The 16026-nt window shown below is 34.3% G+C and overlaps 1 protein-coding gene across 5 annotated transcripts in view; it reads left to right on the plus strand.

Annotated features, from left to right (window-relative positions):
• Positions 1 to 16026, plus strand: part of Gfrl (Glial cell line-derived neurotrophic family receptor-like) — a 226618-nt gene that overhangs the window by 160539 nt on the left and 50053 nt on the right. For all 5 annotated transcript variants that reach the window (XM_070105870.1, XM_070105872.1, XM_070105873.1 and 2 more), the window contains 3 exons: positions 3313 to 3483; positions 7792 to 7939; positions 11802 to 11929. In XM_070105870.1, the coding sequence (XP_069961971.1) occupies positions 3313 to 3483; positions 7792 to 7939; positions 11802 to 11929 (447 nt within the window). The remainder of the gene's footprint in view (positions 1 to 3312; positions 3484 to 7791; positions 7940 to 11801; positions 11930 to 16026) is intronic.

The following is a 16026-nucleotide window of genomic DNA, read 5'->3' on the forward strand; positions in this document are numbered from 1 at the left end:
AGATTGTTTAGTGCATAAAAATATTTGTATTTATGGCACCCAGAGACGGCTAGTTTCGTTGAATGATATTGCTGGCGGGTTCTATCTTGCAACCAAAAAGCCTATCACTATTAATTAACTTTTTTTCCTTTTATAAAACTGAAAGTGAACATTTCTCATCAAGTATTGGATAAGAAAATTTTTTGAGAATAAAATATTTTCCAACATATACCTGTAAACATAAGCTTCTCACACAAATAATGCGTATAAATATTTTGGATTTATATTAAGAACAAGATTAATTCATGAAGTACGTCAACAACACAAACAAGTGTTACAGAACTTATTACATTTCCATCGAAGCGAACTGAAGCCTAAAATAATTCGAACTAGAATTAGCCTGTGACGTTCGTGGTGACCCAGTGGATTTTTAGAAGACTATTATTGACATTTATGGTCACACTTAAAGCGTGTGTGCGATAAAATCGAATTGTGGTGGTGTTCAACCATAAAAACTGTTTGATATAATCATTTAATCGATCCTTTTATTTAATCGCTTTATTCGAACACAATTGGCATTTAAAGAATATATGTACATAAGAACGTGCCTACAAGTACGAAGCAACATACATATTGTACATACGAACAAATGGCATGCATACATCCAGAAATACATTTGTTATATCAAACTAATAAAGCCTACGCTTGGTTTCTAAAGATAAAATAGTATGATTCGTATTAAACGTAAATAACATGACACAGACAAGCGACAGTTCAATGAGTATATATTAATAGATCTGAGAAAAATTTTACTTGTTGCTTAAGTAAAAACAAAAACAAACAAACTCATACTTCTTCCTGCCATTTCCCCAGTAGAAACATTGAGCATGCAATCACCTTTAATAAATAACAAGCAAGCTGAGAGAAAATTATATTTTTACAGTTAATAGAAGAAGGTATGTAGTCTGTGATCAATATTTTTCTCTGCTAGGATTCAAACAAGTATAATAGCTTTACAGTATTTCAAATATGCTTTATCCAAAACTTCAGAAGTCATAAAAATTTATATATCTGCTATTCTTTTGTGCATATTTTATATATTTACAGTTATTGTGTGACTATTATAGGATCTTCATATGAATTGTGTGTATTTACTATTATGAGTTGAGAGTATTAACACAATCGAATAAGCATAAATAAATGTTTATTGTAACAGCTTAGCGGTGACACTGAGAAATGGAGTTCTCAAGGCCATTTGCTGAGGATGAATCTCTTTTGTGCTTTGAATAGTAAATACACGCAGACATACTTTCATATATACAAATATGATAAAGTGTAGTAAACAGCAGCCAATCTGCCATTTATTCTAATAATAGCGGTCGGTTGGTCAGCACAATCTGTTTGTCATAATATTTCATCATTTGTGGTACTTGTAGCTTAAGCTATGTGTATTTTTTAGTCACATACATACATATATAAAATAATCCAAATATTTGTAGAAAAAATTGTATAAGTAACATGTTTTATATAATATAAGGAATTACTTGCTTTTATAGCACTTTTACACTTTAATGACTACCACTTTTCATTAGATAGCAGTATTTAAGCATTTTTTTTAACAAATACTTTAAAAAATATATCATTTTCTTCTAAAAGTGAATCAAATAATTTTTAAAATACACCCAATCTTCAAAACTAAAAATATTCACAAGTACTCCAATTTGTGCAATTTGCTTTCTTAGTTATTACTAAAAGCTTTGCACTAAACATGCAGTCTATGCTTTGGAAAGTTCAATTTTTTTTACACTCCAAAATGTAGGCAACCTTTAGTGAGCAATATTTTGTGTGGTGTGTCTATTTTGAGGCAAAAGACAAAGAGTTCTACAAAAGTGGAATTGAAATATTGGAGCGGCGCTGGAATGATTGGATGGATATTATATTGATGAATAAAGCCAATTTTGAATAATATAATAAAAATAATTGTTCACAGATTTCATCTTCAAACTGCGAGGCTGGCATACTTTTCTGCGCGCATCTTTAAATGACAATACAAATATATGCAGTTAATAGTTTTGTTCACCTAAAAATAATCTATACAGATATGGAGTTATATACAAATGATCAGGATGATGAGACAAGTTGAAGTATGAGTGACTGTCTGTCTGTTCGTCCGTCTGTGCAAGCGGCAACTTGAGTAAAAATTGAGAGTAGATGGGCCTAATCCACTTTCTAGTCGTAGGGAAATGCTTGGCATAATATTCTTAGCGAAAATCTTGAATGGAACAGTTTGCAGTTCTTTTCTCCTGTCTGAAATTAAATTTAATATCCCGGTTCGCCTTCGAGACAGTTTATGTATATGTATATGCCATGATTTTAATTCTCATTCCAGCACATTTGACTTATCTGACTCACTTTTCAAAATTTAAAAGACTTTATTGTTTTCTCTTAATAAATGAAAATGTAACAATTTATTATATTGTAACTTTAGATCTTGGCTGTTAAAATTTTTGTTTCTATAGCTGAGCAGTTTTAGATCTCAACACTTAAAAAACTCTCTTGCCTTCTCTGACTCGGCTAATTCCGCACGTATGCGGATTGCGCCCCTCGCGTCGGTTGGGCGGGAGGAGGGTAATCGTTGGGTTATTATTATTATTATTAATCGGACTATTGTCATGCTACAAAACGCCATTAAACGAGAACATAGCTAAGCTCCACAATAAGATACCAGACTATTATGTGGTACAACGAATTGTATTAGCAAAGGACATTTACGGTTTGAAAAAAAAATTTAAAGTGGGCGTGGCTCCACCCTCTAATAAGTTTAGTTTTCAAGCTATAATAACCAAATTCGCTCAGTGTAAAACATCCCTACCTAGTCTGTGATAATGGGTGAATTCGGACTATAAAAGTTCGATAAATCTATAACTAAATGCGCAAGTAGCAAAAAATTTTATACCCGAGATGGTACTAAAGCGTTTTATAGGCCCCGAAGAAAAATTTCGACGATATCTCAACCGATATCGACCAAATTTGGTAAATAGAATTATTTTTACATTCTTATATTCCAGTGCGGGCAAAATCGTACCACAACATATACAAATCAGGAGCCAATCAATACATCTGGACAAAACTTGTTTTTCATTGTTATTGCTTTCAGTAGGAATTTTTTATATCAACTTTAGGCTTTTAATAATAATTTATTGTAATTATACCGTTATTGATTTTAGTATAAATTATATATAAATTATGATAATACTTAAAATATAATTATTTTAGAAGTGAATACAAAATTATATAAGAAAACTTTTACTACTTTTCTTTTTTCTCTTACAGTGTCATGCAGTACAGTTACTGTGACAAAATGTCAAGCCGCCTTAAGGACACTGCAAGCCTTTCAATTCTTTCGTCCAACCTGCCTTTGCAAAGAACCCGGCATGGATCCGGATTGTAATCATTTTCGTGATTTTCTCTTCGATCATCCATGTGGTTTCGTGCTCAAGAAAGGTGAGTCTAACTTACTACATACATTTTGAAATTTTGAGAATTATAATATTAGAAATTTTAAAGCGAGAAAATATTCAAATTTTCATCAGCTTACTGAAAGCGTATATTACCCTAGAAACTGGTGCAGAAGTTGTTTTTGATTGGTTTTAAAACAATTGAAAACATTTTCTCTAAAAGCAATCAAATTATAAACCTACTAAAATCCAATCGCATTGCTAAAATCCTCCCTGCTGCCTTTTTTACCTTGCAACCGCGCTCAACTAATAACTGTATCTCCTTTATTAAATATCCGATTAGCTTAGATACTTATACGCAATTAATTCGACGCCTCATTACATTCCTACAAATGCGCTCGCTTACAGTCAGGCAAACTCACACATATACATAAACGCTTTTGGCTACGCAGACACTCTATCGCTTAGACGCACGCTGAATCTCGACGCACTAGAGCAGCCGAGCAAAACACAATAAATTTTCCTAGAAACTCCATCTCCATGTTGCCAGCTCCTAACAGCAAACTACAATAATAAAAGCAACAACTACCACAAAGACAATGAATGAATGAATGAATGGAGGCAGCAGGGCAGTAAATGCGGCAAGACAACAACACGCGGCTTAAGACGACATATGTACACTCGTATCTCGTATCTGCGAAAGTTGAGAAGATTTATTGTTATTACAAAGTGAAGCAGCGCACTTCAATCATGCGGTGAATTACGCAGCAACAAATTGTAATTTATAAAGTGGAAACTCTTGAGGATTCGCTGCCGCCACTTTGTGGCGAAACGCTCTGCAACGCGGCAACTCGGCACATGCGGGAATCAGTGAACGCAGCAGCTTGCCAGCGTCGCTTTGTACGCACTACAGATAGACAGATACAAGTACACACACACACACACACGCATACAAACACATACACTTGCACATACGATAAATGAGCGCGGAGGAAGACAAGGAAATTGAGTAAAGTGCACCTTAAGTAACTTATCCGTATTTTTTTATTAGCCTGAAGTGCTCTATTTCTGTAGCATACTTATAGGCGCATGACGAGGTGTGAGTGCAAACGCTATGATAAGGGTTGTTGAGCATATAGGACAAGCAAATCATTTTCATTGCAACAATACACTTCGCCTTATGATTGCGTGTGAGTGCCTGCAAGCTTGCCTCTTGCACCTGCAACGTGACAATGCGCTCATTTATAGCGTCTCATCCGATTGTAGCCAAAGTTTGTAGAGTAATTTTGCACTCAAATAATGCCACATAGCATATCAACCGCAATTCGTTAACTGCTTTACGTAGCCATCGATGTTAGTATAGCGGCGGTAGGTTACAGTGCTAACAGTAAAATTTCATACAAAAACTGCATATTGTGGCTGCAACAAGCGTTGTATGTAAGTACCGCAAATGAAACAAAGCATCGATAGCAAGAATGTGGCGGAAAGCTAGACAAACGCTTTACATTGTAGCGGTGATTGTGTGATGCACAGTTGCTGCAATATGTGGCTGATAAAAGTATGTGCATATGTTTATGGAAGCAGCATGTGAACTTAGTTTTGATATGCATGTGACTTCGGCAAAGTTCATAAAAGCAGAGACAAAAGACAAATATAGTCGCATAGAAAAAACATTTTCGAAATATTTTTATTCAAACATCAATGCAGTTTGAATATGTTTACTGGACTTCATTAATGTACCCATAATTATGAAAGTAGTCTAATACTATGTTCTCACCGAAACAAAATTCGTGTTTGCATAGACAAAAGAGGTTTTCACGCAAAAACTTGTGTTTTCATCCATACAAAATGTGTCAAACGAAAACACAGTTTTCGCTAAAAACCCCTTGAAAACTTACATTCCACTCATTATAATCGGTGCCTACTCTAGTTTAATCGATATTATTAGCAGACATATTTTGCCAGGCCTAAATGTCAGTTGACAATTTGTTTACATTTCATAATTGTCCTAAACGTACCCTATAAGAAACTGCTGATGGGTTCACCAATACACTAACATTTGATATGTCAGTACTGTTAATTTACATTTGTATTTTTAAATTCAGAACTATCCACTGATTGGAGAAAGACGTACGCAGAGCTATTGTGAGGAGGAGATGGCAACAAGTGAAAATTTATTTTTATATTTTCATATTTTATTATATTTTTTGTTGCATTCCTTTTTATATTTAAGTATATTATTATAACTAATTTTGATTAAAAGTTTGAAATTTATTAAAGAAATAAAAATTATATTATCTACTGCGCAAAAGATTTTTTCACTTCTGATAGTGTTTCAGTCATAATTTTATTGCGGATTTATGGTCAGCAATGACTCAGAAGAAACTAAACAAACTCTCTTAAGAAAATTATAGAAACTTTGTTCTGCGCGCTGACAACATTTTTTCAGCTATGGCTGTCATATTACCCATCAGATGACCGTCACTGTTCTTGTAGGGTACATAACAAATGTTAACAAAAAGATGTGTGAACTGTCAATGAAAACTCATCGAAAACACACAATGTCGGTCAGAACGACTTTGGTTCCACAATCCACAAATTGTGTTTTCAAGAGGATTTAAATTCGGTGCGAACATGGTATAAGTCAAATTTAAAAAAAAAATTAACTTATTTCACACTTACACTTATTTCACACGACATGGTTTTAAACTAAATTTATTCAATGTAATTTCCTCAAAAAGTAACCTTTAGATAGTAGTTGTAATTACAACGTTATACGGTTTTCATTTAATGTTAATTATGAAAGTGGTCTAAGTCAACAATTTGAAGAAATGCAAAAGAATAAGGCAATTATCATCTTCAGATGAATCATACCAAGACATCACTGAAAATTTAGAAACCCCAGAAATGGTGCAAGATGAAACAATAAAAATGGTGCTGATAGAAGAAGATAAGCAAAGAAAACACGGCAAGAAATGTAAATAGTTACACACAAAATATTAGAAAAATTAAGAGAAATAGTGGCAAAGAATACACGATAACATAAAGAGCTTATGTGTTGACTACCATACATCCCTCCAGTTTTTCAGGAAAATTTTAAAAATCTTAAACTTGAAATTATGATTAAAATGGATTACTTTTTAAAAATAATTAATAATTGTTTATGAATTATTTCGTTAAAGTTGTTGTTTCAAGTAAAAATCACAATTTTTTATTACTTTAAGTCAGTTATGGTCATTCAGTTAATTCTGAAAATGGTCTAAGTCAATTCAAGCTCTAAAAACAACATTTTCCTATGAAATTCACACATTTTATTTTATATTTATAATAAATTTTAATTAATCAAGACTAAGAAAATTATAAATTACAATGTTTGAAACATTAGAACTCAAAAACCTTAGATCGAATTTTCTCAAGCTGTTAAAGTTACTGATTTTTTTATGAGAAGTAAATTCTTCAAACATTGCTCTGTACCAATCTATTGAGGTCCGTTCATATTAAGGAAATTCTATTTTGATAACTAAGTACTTATGGAGCATTGGGTCTATGTCTATATGTATTTTGTAAATTCCATCTCAAAATTACTGCGCCAACTTAGCGACTAAGAACCAAGCAGGGCAGTTCCCTGGTCTAATGTAAAGCGTATTTTAGTGAGGAAGTAATGCCTGTATTTCTTTAGATAACAGTCTTTATATAGTTGATATAGCTGTGAATTTTTTTATATAAGAAATTATAAAATCATAGACTAATCTACAATGACACATATCTAAATGCTTCTACCGGAATACATGAAGATAACGATTTTTCTCCTTAATTCGATTTTGGATCCTGCCTGCTTTACGCAATTTTACATTCTCCATATCAAAGCAACAACAACAATATATGCATATGCAGGTGTGTGTCTGTGGTGGTAGAAGGAAGCAAGAAAGCTCAAGTACCTCAAAGTAATTTCCGTCTAATGGCTCGGCAGCTTCGTCGTAAGTGTGCGGCAACAGACGGCGCTAACACATATGCTTGACTATAAAATGCCAATTTTCTTCAGTAACAAATTCATAGTTGAGAGTGTGTGTGTGTCTGAATTTATATGTGTATACTGTCTTAAAGAAAATGAAATTGTTAAAGGCCACCAAGCATATATGCGTGTGTGTTGAGCTGATGTGTAAAAGATTTAACTATAACCAAAAAAAATGTGTGCTTAACTCTTTAATTCACTTTGAAGATAAAGTCAAGAAGTTCTGGTGAAAGATGCTTGTAAATATTTGTTACTGCATACATATACTATATAGTTTAAATATGTTTCTAGTAGATATTGTAGAGTTTTTTAATTAACAATCTATTTTCTTGTCATTTGCAGCCGAAAAAGATCCATATCCCATAGATGCATTGCCGACGTGCAATCACGCACTGTCTGTATGTCAGCAGGAGCGCAAATGCCTCAAGCTTTTCGAGGATTTCAAGGCACACTGTAAAGTGCGAGACAATAAGTGCAAAATGGAGAGCAGGTAATTGAATCTAAATCGATCAAATTTATTAATAAAGAGAAAAGAAAATTTTAATTACGATATGAAGTTGTACACAAAAACAAACAAGTTTAAAAGTTTACAAGAAAATTGTCTTGTCCTCAGGTTAAAATTTTCGAAAGCAGCCGTTGTGTTCATAGGTGTAATATTAATCAAAATATAGTTTATGGACTATATGCTCTTCAAGTAAAGTTTGCATTAAGGCCTAGATGTATTTAAACGGAATTGGTAGAGTGCCGAGCATGAGCTTAGAAAGTTCATTGGGACGTTGTTATGTAATAAAGTTGAATAGAAAGGAGAATAATGGGCGTGCTCACTGGTTTTATTAGGGTCACTTGGTGTTATTCATCTTCTAAACTTCCTCCTTCAAACCAACCAGCAACATTTAGAGTGCAACGGCATTATTAATCTGCATTTATCTCTAGGTACTCTCATATTTTACTTCTGATTATGTAATATTGCTTCTCTGAAGCTATATTTATTATAAGGAGTCTACCAACAAAAACGCCATGATGTTAAAATTATATTACAACACTCAAATTAGGTTTTTCTGTTATGCAGATAATTGTATGCCATTTTTGATTTGAACATAATGTCACCTAAATGACCACTACGGCTCAATATCGTGTTAAAACGCTCGCTGTTGATGATAACGGAATTTCCTGCTTCATTTCGAAACAAATAAGGTTCGATGATGCCGCCATGCCACAATACGCACCAAAGCCACCGGTGAACTTGAATTTGCGTAATAATCTTGGAAAATTTTCAAGCGTTGTACCAAAGTGAAACGTGACATCAGGAAATGGCAAACATTGACAAAATTTTACACAAATACGTAAACAAACATGGCCTCCACGAGCTACCAAAATCACGTCATACATGTTTGTAGACGCTATATATATAGGTCATTTGGCATTTGACACAAATCTTCATCTCCAAGTACGTTTATTAGAAACTGACCATACGGATATGGAAAACTTTTTCATTTGACGAGATATCTTCATCAAATTTGGCACGGGTTATTGCCCAAGGCCCAGGGCATATAAACTGACCGCTGAATTAGCTTAAGAGGGGAAATCGTTTACAAAAAATATAAGTCTAAATAAGTAAATTTGAATTTTTATTACAAGAAAGAAACCGACATCCAACTATATACACCTTAGATAGGCACATTTTGTTAGCAATGGTCTTCAAGTTGGGCTGGCCATACCCTTGAGGCCCGTGAGCCCCAGCAACTTTTATATCCTAGTCCTTTTCTTATCAAGAAGCAAGTCTGTCGTTACTTTTCTGCTAACATTTTTTCCAAAAAAATTCGAATACTCTATGGTTGTGAAACTTATAAATCTCACTTATAGAATTTATGACTTTCATTTTCAACAACCATCTGGTTTGCTACCAATCGAAGCTGCTATGATCAACAATTCTCCACACACCAAAATGTACCGACAACCACATGTGCTCCAGCCAATTTCTTTTTGCAACTCAAAATATGTCACATTTTTCGTAATATTTTATTTCCAAACTCTATAAAAGACATAAAGTTCGACACTTATTACTTTTGCATATCAACAAAACTTATCACATTCAAACTTTTGCACGACTGTCTGCACAACTAATAGTGATTGCAAACAAACTACACTAAGTTCAATCAGTTTGCTTTGCTCAGCCATGGGCGCCGTCGACTTAATTAAATCTATTGCCATTCGATGTCAACAAGCCGCAGTTAATTAGCCTATCCATCGGCACTGCTGCCACACTTCGAACCCATTCGCTGCTGTGACACTACTCGCACTTCGCACCGCCATTCATGAGGCAACAAGTCGCTGTACTACTCAACAACTATTAAAATCAATTATTATCATCGATAATGAATTCTACATTATTAATAGGCGGGGTAGTGCCAACAGCTGTGAGAGTGCCTGCATACATATACATACAATCAGTGGAACCAGTACAATGCAAGGCGCCAACACTCCCACTCTGTGCTTTTGGCTGCCACGGCGGCAGTGTTCAATACTCTGCTCTCTTTTCGCTTTTCGGCGCTGCAGTCATACCCGCACTCGAGAATTCGCATAGGGTGAAAATAAAGTTTCCGAGTTCATAACTGAGTTCACTAGCACTTTGCAGATGCCATGCCACGGCGATCCCCCAGCAACTTGCCATTTACATCCGAAGCTGCGCTGCAGACGTTGTATGCAACATAATGCTGGAAATGCGGATGCGATGACTGAATAATTTATTGTATATGGTATAGTTGTATGTGCCCGATATCCAATGTAAGTAAATGGGTGACTGTGTGTATGTATTTGGGACCTTCTCAACTTTAGATTTGCACGCTTACGCTTTCTACTACGCACGCATACACATGCATATTCTCTTGCGCATAAAAAGTTATAGCCAGTGCCACCCCTTACATTCAGTTCTAATTGAAATTTGATTGGAAAGAACGCTGGCTAACCTCAGACCACAACACACTGGCGATTACGTTGCAGAGCCAAATGGAAAAAGTTGTGCTGAAAAAAATGCTCGGCAAATTTGGTCACTAAAGTCATATAAGTAAAGGAGTCGCAGTTGCAAGAGTGAAAGTTCTCTTGCGTTTGTTTGTTTGTATGTATTGGTGTGTGTGTGTAGTTGTCGCTGGCAGTTATGAAAAAGTTTTGCTACCCTCAATTACGAGTGAATCGCTTTATAGCAGCAAGTAACTTGTGCTCGAGTGCATCATATTTGAATAGTTGGACAAATTGGTGCTATGAAATATTCTTATAACTAAGATATATCACTGTGTGTTTGACTGCGGAGCGGCAAATGAAAACCGCTCTTCCGGATAAAACGGAAAAGCAAAGAATATTAGAAATAAAGGCAGAATACAAAACTTCTTTTTATTTGAATAAAAAAAAAGGGTTGGTGGATATTCAATAAAATTTCTCAGCCATACATATTATTAAAAAAATTGAAAAGGGTTTAAAAAACCTGAAAATTATATACAAATTGATTTTGATAAAGATTTAGCATTAAGTGATTTTAATTAAGAATTTTTATTTACTACAGAAAATTATTATTTTTTTGCTCACTAAGAAGCTGCTCATATGACGAAAGCACCGTTATTGGACCACTACAGCATATACATTGTTGCCAAATAAATTGACAGATCAGAATCAAGTTCTTGCATAGTAAAAAAGAAAGTATATCTATCTATAATCTCCAAAGAAATTTTTTTGATTCGCACACTATAGCATATAGCCGCCATACAAACTAACCAATCAAAATCAAGATAAATATCTTATTATACTCTTTTATGCTATGAGAAATGTACCTGTAAAGGGTAGTATAGCTTCGGTGCAGCTTCTTGCTATACTAAACATAATTCGATACCGCTTGTTTATCCTCCGTAAACGTTTCAGAAATGTTTCAGGCTGGATATCGTAGAACTTGCCACATGGTTTTTGGCATATATTTTAGAGTTATTTTAGAAGGTAACATCTTTAGAAATTGTGGTAGTAGAATGCTATTTTCGTCTTTTGTCAGCTTTTCCGAAGCTTGCATATGAAAATGGAAATATTTATTGTCTTGATCCAGATAAGGTTCATCATCTGATATTTCTTGATATAAACATAATTTCTCCGATCCAAGCAACCTCAGAACCTAAGGATAATTTACTTAGATAGAGGCGGCTTGGCCGTACTTTTCAATACAAACCCTAGCTAGCCGAAATTATTTGCTTAAAAAATATTAAAACAAATCATATAATTATTATAAATATAATATAAATATATAATTTATTTATTTTATTATACAAATTTTGCATATATATATTAATCGCATATCTTCTCTTCATCCAACACAGAGATGCTTGTCACGACTCGTGGACAAATTTACGCCTCTCGCCCATGTTCGGCTGTATCTGTCCGAATAATCATATGAAAAAACGCTGTGATCGTATATTTAATATAGTTAATCACAATCCGTGTGTGGGTAAGTTACAAACAAAAGCAAAAACAGAAACAAAAAAAAAATAGTAAACCTACAAATAACGCAAAGCCATGCAAAGCAAGAAGAGTACACATAACAAGCAGCAAATAAAAATAGATTGAAGTAATGTAAAAAATAAGCAAACAACTGCAAAGCAACCATTTGCCAACAGCACAGCGTAAATTGTGCAAGAGTAGCTTTAAAATGTGAAGTAATTTAAATTGTCTCTACAAAAGTTAAATGATTTCAAAAATTTTTAATTTTTATGTATTCCTTTTATGTTTTGCGTTTCGTGTAAACTTTTGTAATCTAACCACTCTTGACTACCTCATTGATTATATGTTGTTGTTGTTTTAATTTTTTAAATTTTAATTTCTTTCAGTTTCGTTCTCCTACATTTGGTTCCTTTACTTTACTTCGTATTTCTTACTCATTGAATTTTACCATACAATCGCTTCCAAGAAATAAAGTATTTTTTAAAAAGTAAACAACCAACAATCGCACGCTTCTGCATCAACTCAAAACTATGCGACTCAATTTAAGACTACCTACTTACTAATACTCCAATACTAATACTATGTAGCCTACCAAACACCGCAAAACAAAACAAAATAAAAGAAAAAACTGCAATAGAAGTTTGAAATAAAAATCCAAAATCTGGCAGTTTTGCTCACTTTCACCTCAACACACGTATACGTATTCGCATCACGCTCACCGTCCTCACTCCACCAGCTCGCCATTATCGCCCACATTGCCATGCATACACAAATCACTCGCTCACGCACACACACACGCATCTGCCAACAGCCAGCTCGCTAACCTTAAGTTACTATGCTTCTCCGTTCGCTGTCATTGCATCCTGCACTCTACTTACTCAATCAAAACAATTTCCCCGCACTGCTGTATCACCTGTTCACCCTAGCAACTCTTGTTCGTCCACCCAAACTGCCACCAATGCTTTCTTGCAAGTATTCTTTGAATTCTATCACATCACTAACATACAGACCTATATACTTCACTATTTCAATCTGCTCGCTTTCACATGCCTGCTTTGCATCTGTGACACTGCATCAGTCATCTAAATTTACACTTTAAGCATTTCTTCTCCGCTGCTTTCGTATTCTCTTTGCAATGTAAGCCTCTTCGCACGCTCACTCGCTTGCCCGCTTGCTTGTTTATAGCTGAAATGCTAGTAATCATATAAAAATGTATGTATGTGTGTATGTTTGTTGTCTTGGCTTGTTCGTGTAAATTGTTGTTGTAGTAATTTGTTGGCAAGCAATTGCATCTATATTTTTAGCTACTCTAAGCAACACAATTGTTGTTGCAGTTGCTGCCACTTTAGCTGTTAATGTTGTTGTTGCAGTTGCTGTCAGTGTCACCGTGACAGTGGCTGTCAGCAGCATCGTTAGACGCTATATGTCAACATGTTGGCTCACCTTAGTACATAAGTCAACTACAAACACCTTGGTCACATTTAAACGCACAGAAATATTTACTATTATACTCTACGAGTATACATTCACCGTAGGGCGTCCGTTATTTCTCAAATCGATTTTTTTATGCAAACGCCCTCTAAGGTTACAGTTGCCTAATCAATTAAATTTTCTCATGTATATAACATGCGACTTTCGTTTTTTCGCACAAAATACGTTAATCTACAACCTTGAAAAAATAATATTCTAGTACTAGTCCTTTCGCTCCACAAACTTTTTTCCATAAAACCGCACCATTGAAGGTATGCGCAGTTAAAGTTATACATCAAATAAACTGAGGCTAAGTATTAGTTCGGTAAATGAGTATTCATACAGAACACCATGTTGTATGCGGAACACAGAATTTATAAGGACTTGTATGAATACTCTGTAGACTTGATGTATAGCTTGTTTTGGATAATGTGTTTTAAGTCAAAACCTCAAACTTCAGGGGCCGTTTACAAACAAAAACTCTACTTGGGTAATAATCGACACCCTAATTTATATGTATAATATATACATATGTGTATTAGGGTGGGACAACTCTACAAAAATCTGTTCAAGTATGAGCTCTTAATTGCAACTGGAAGGTCATCCGCCTTACAGTTTTCTATTTTTTTTTTTGTATCAGATAGAAAAATTATTATCTCGTTTCCAACTACTTGATAAAATATCTTGTTACAAAAATTTTGTGGGAAATAGAACGCTCTAAAAATTATCCCTTTATTTTCATTTTCATTTTTATTTTTTTATTTCTTTTTTTAATATTTTTTTTCCTTGATTTTTTACGTTGGATATCTCGTAAACGCTTAACTTAAGAGAAGAATTATAAAAGACCATATTGCAGAGCAGTAAATTTCCTACGAAACTGAGAGTTTTGCAATTTAAAATGATTTTTTTTATTGACTTATAAAATACATAAGAAAAAAAATTTGCCTTAAAATAATCAAACTTCAAACGTTAATATCTTTTAAACGGCTTACGAAAAAATCGTAAGAGACCAGTAAGTTGTTGGTAACGAGATATAAATTTTTTCTATCGGAAAATTAAAAGGCTGCCAATCCCGTTAGAATTAAGAGCTCATACTTACGTAGAGGTGTCTAAGAACCAATTTTTCAGAGTACCAGGAAAAAAATCCTTTTTTTTGTGACCCACCCTAATGTTTACATATATAAATGTATGAGTGCATAAGTTTATGTGTGCGTTTGGCGCAATTTATGTACAGCATTTCTCATAGTTAACGGCAGTGATTGGTTTGCTTTTCCGTATTGATTGGCATAACATCTTCTCGCGAATGTGTGTTTTCTTTATATTATTGTTGTTGTTGTCGCATTACATTCATATTGCTGACACTTAGAACTTCAAATTGTGAAAAAGCGGAAAATTCTATACGGAAATTCACCTATGTATCATATATTATATAAACGTAGCGTACCAACAGTTTGGACAACTCGCTTGCACACATACATACATACATACATATATATATACATAAAGCTAGAAATTTGGTCTGTGTGTGTTTTTGTTCGAGGTATGAATGCCTTTGAGCAGCTGAGTTTGCATAAATAACTGTAGAATATCTTGCACTTACAGCTTGCACAAAGTTAGTTTTACTAATTATACCAGTTTCTATTGAGCGGCTTGATCTATATACATTAAGGTAATATGAAATTAAAATAAAATAGTAAGTTATTAGTAATAACTTTAACATTGCGAAAAATAGCCCGTTTGTTATACTCCACTTAAAAATTTTGTTACTACAATAATAATTTTTCTATTCAAAAATGTGTCTTAAGTATTTATAAATACCATTTTCCAAGCCACTGTTCCAAAACCAAAAAGAAGCGAAAAGCATGTGGCATTTTTATTCATTAGCATTGTTATTCAGAAATATAAATTTTTCCCCAATGTTTTTCATTTAGGCAATATAGTAGGAGTACACACATATGCACATATGATATCGGGACCTGTATCAAATATTATTATTTTTAATATACAAGTATGTATAGAGAACATATTAAAAAACTATTTATACCTTACAAGCTTTTATCAATTTCAATATTAGCATGTGAGTCCCTGGCGTTTATGCTACTGTTTTCATCGCTGTTCTGTTACTTGCTTCATTATGTATATAGCTTACATATTCAAGCTTTCAAGTAAAAAGTTCATTCGGTTTTTTATTGATTTTTCAAAAGATGATAACTTTGTGTACATTTGTCCGATTTATTCGTAAACTTGTTTCCAACGAGATACTAACTTCATTTTGCCCCTGTCGTAGAAGGCTGCGTCCCTATTGGCAAAAAACTCGTAGAGCCAATTATCACAGACCTCTTTTGAGGCCAACTTCTCTCCATTAAGAGCGTTCGCCATGGACAGGAAAAGAATGTCACTTGGTGCCAGGTCCGGACTATAAGGTGGGTGCATTAGGACCTCCCACCCGAGCTCCCGGAGCTTCTGGCGCGTCACCAAAGACGTGTGTGGCCTGGCGTTGTCCTGATAGAACACAATTCGGCATCTGTTGATCAAAGATGGCCTCTCCTGGATGAGTGCTGCCTTCAAGCGGACAATCCGGTCTTGGCCACCATCTGGACCGCTTCTCCGAGCTTTGACCACCACCGTTTGCGC

This window comes from Bactrocera oleae, chromosome 2 (genome assembly GCF_042242935.1).
Source record: "Bactrocera oleae isolate idBacOlea1 chromosome 2, idBacOlea1, whole genome shotgun sequence".
Lineage (NCBI taxonomy): Eukaryota > Metazoa > Arthropoda > Insecta > Diptera > Tephritidae > Bactrocera > Bactrocera oleae.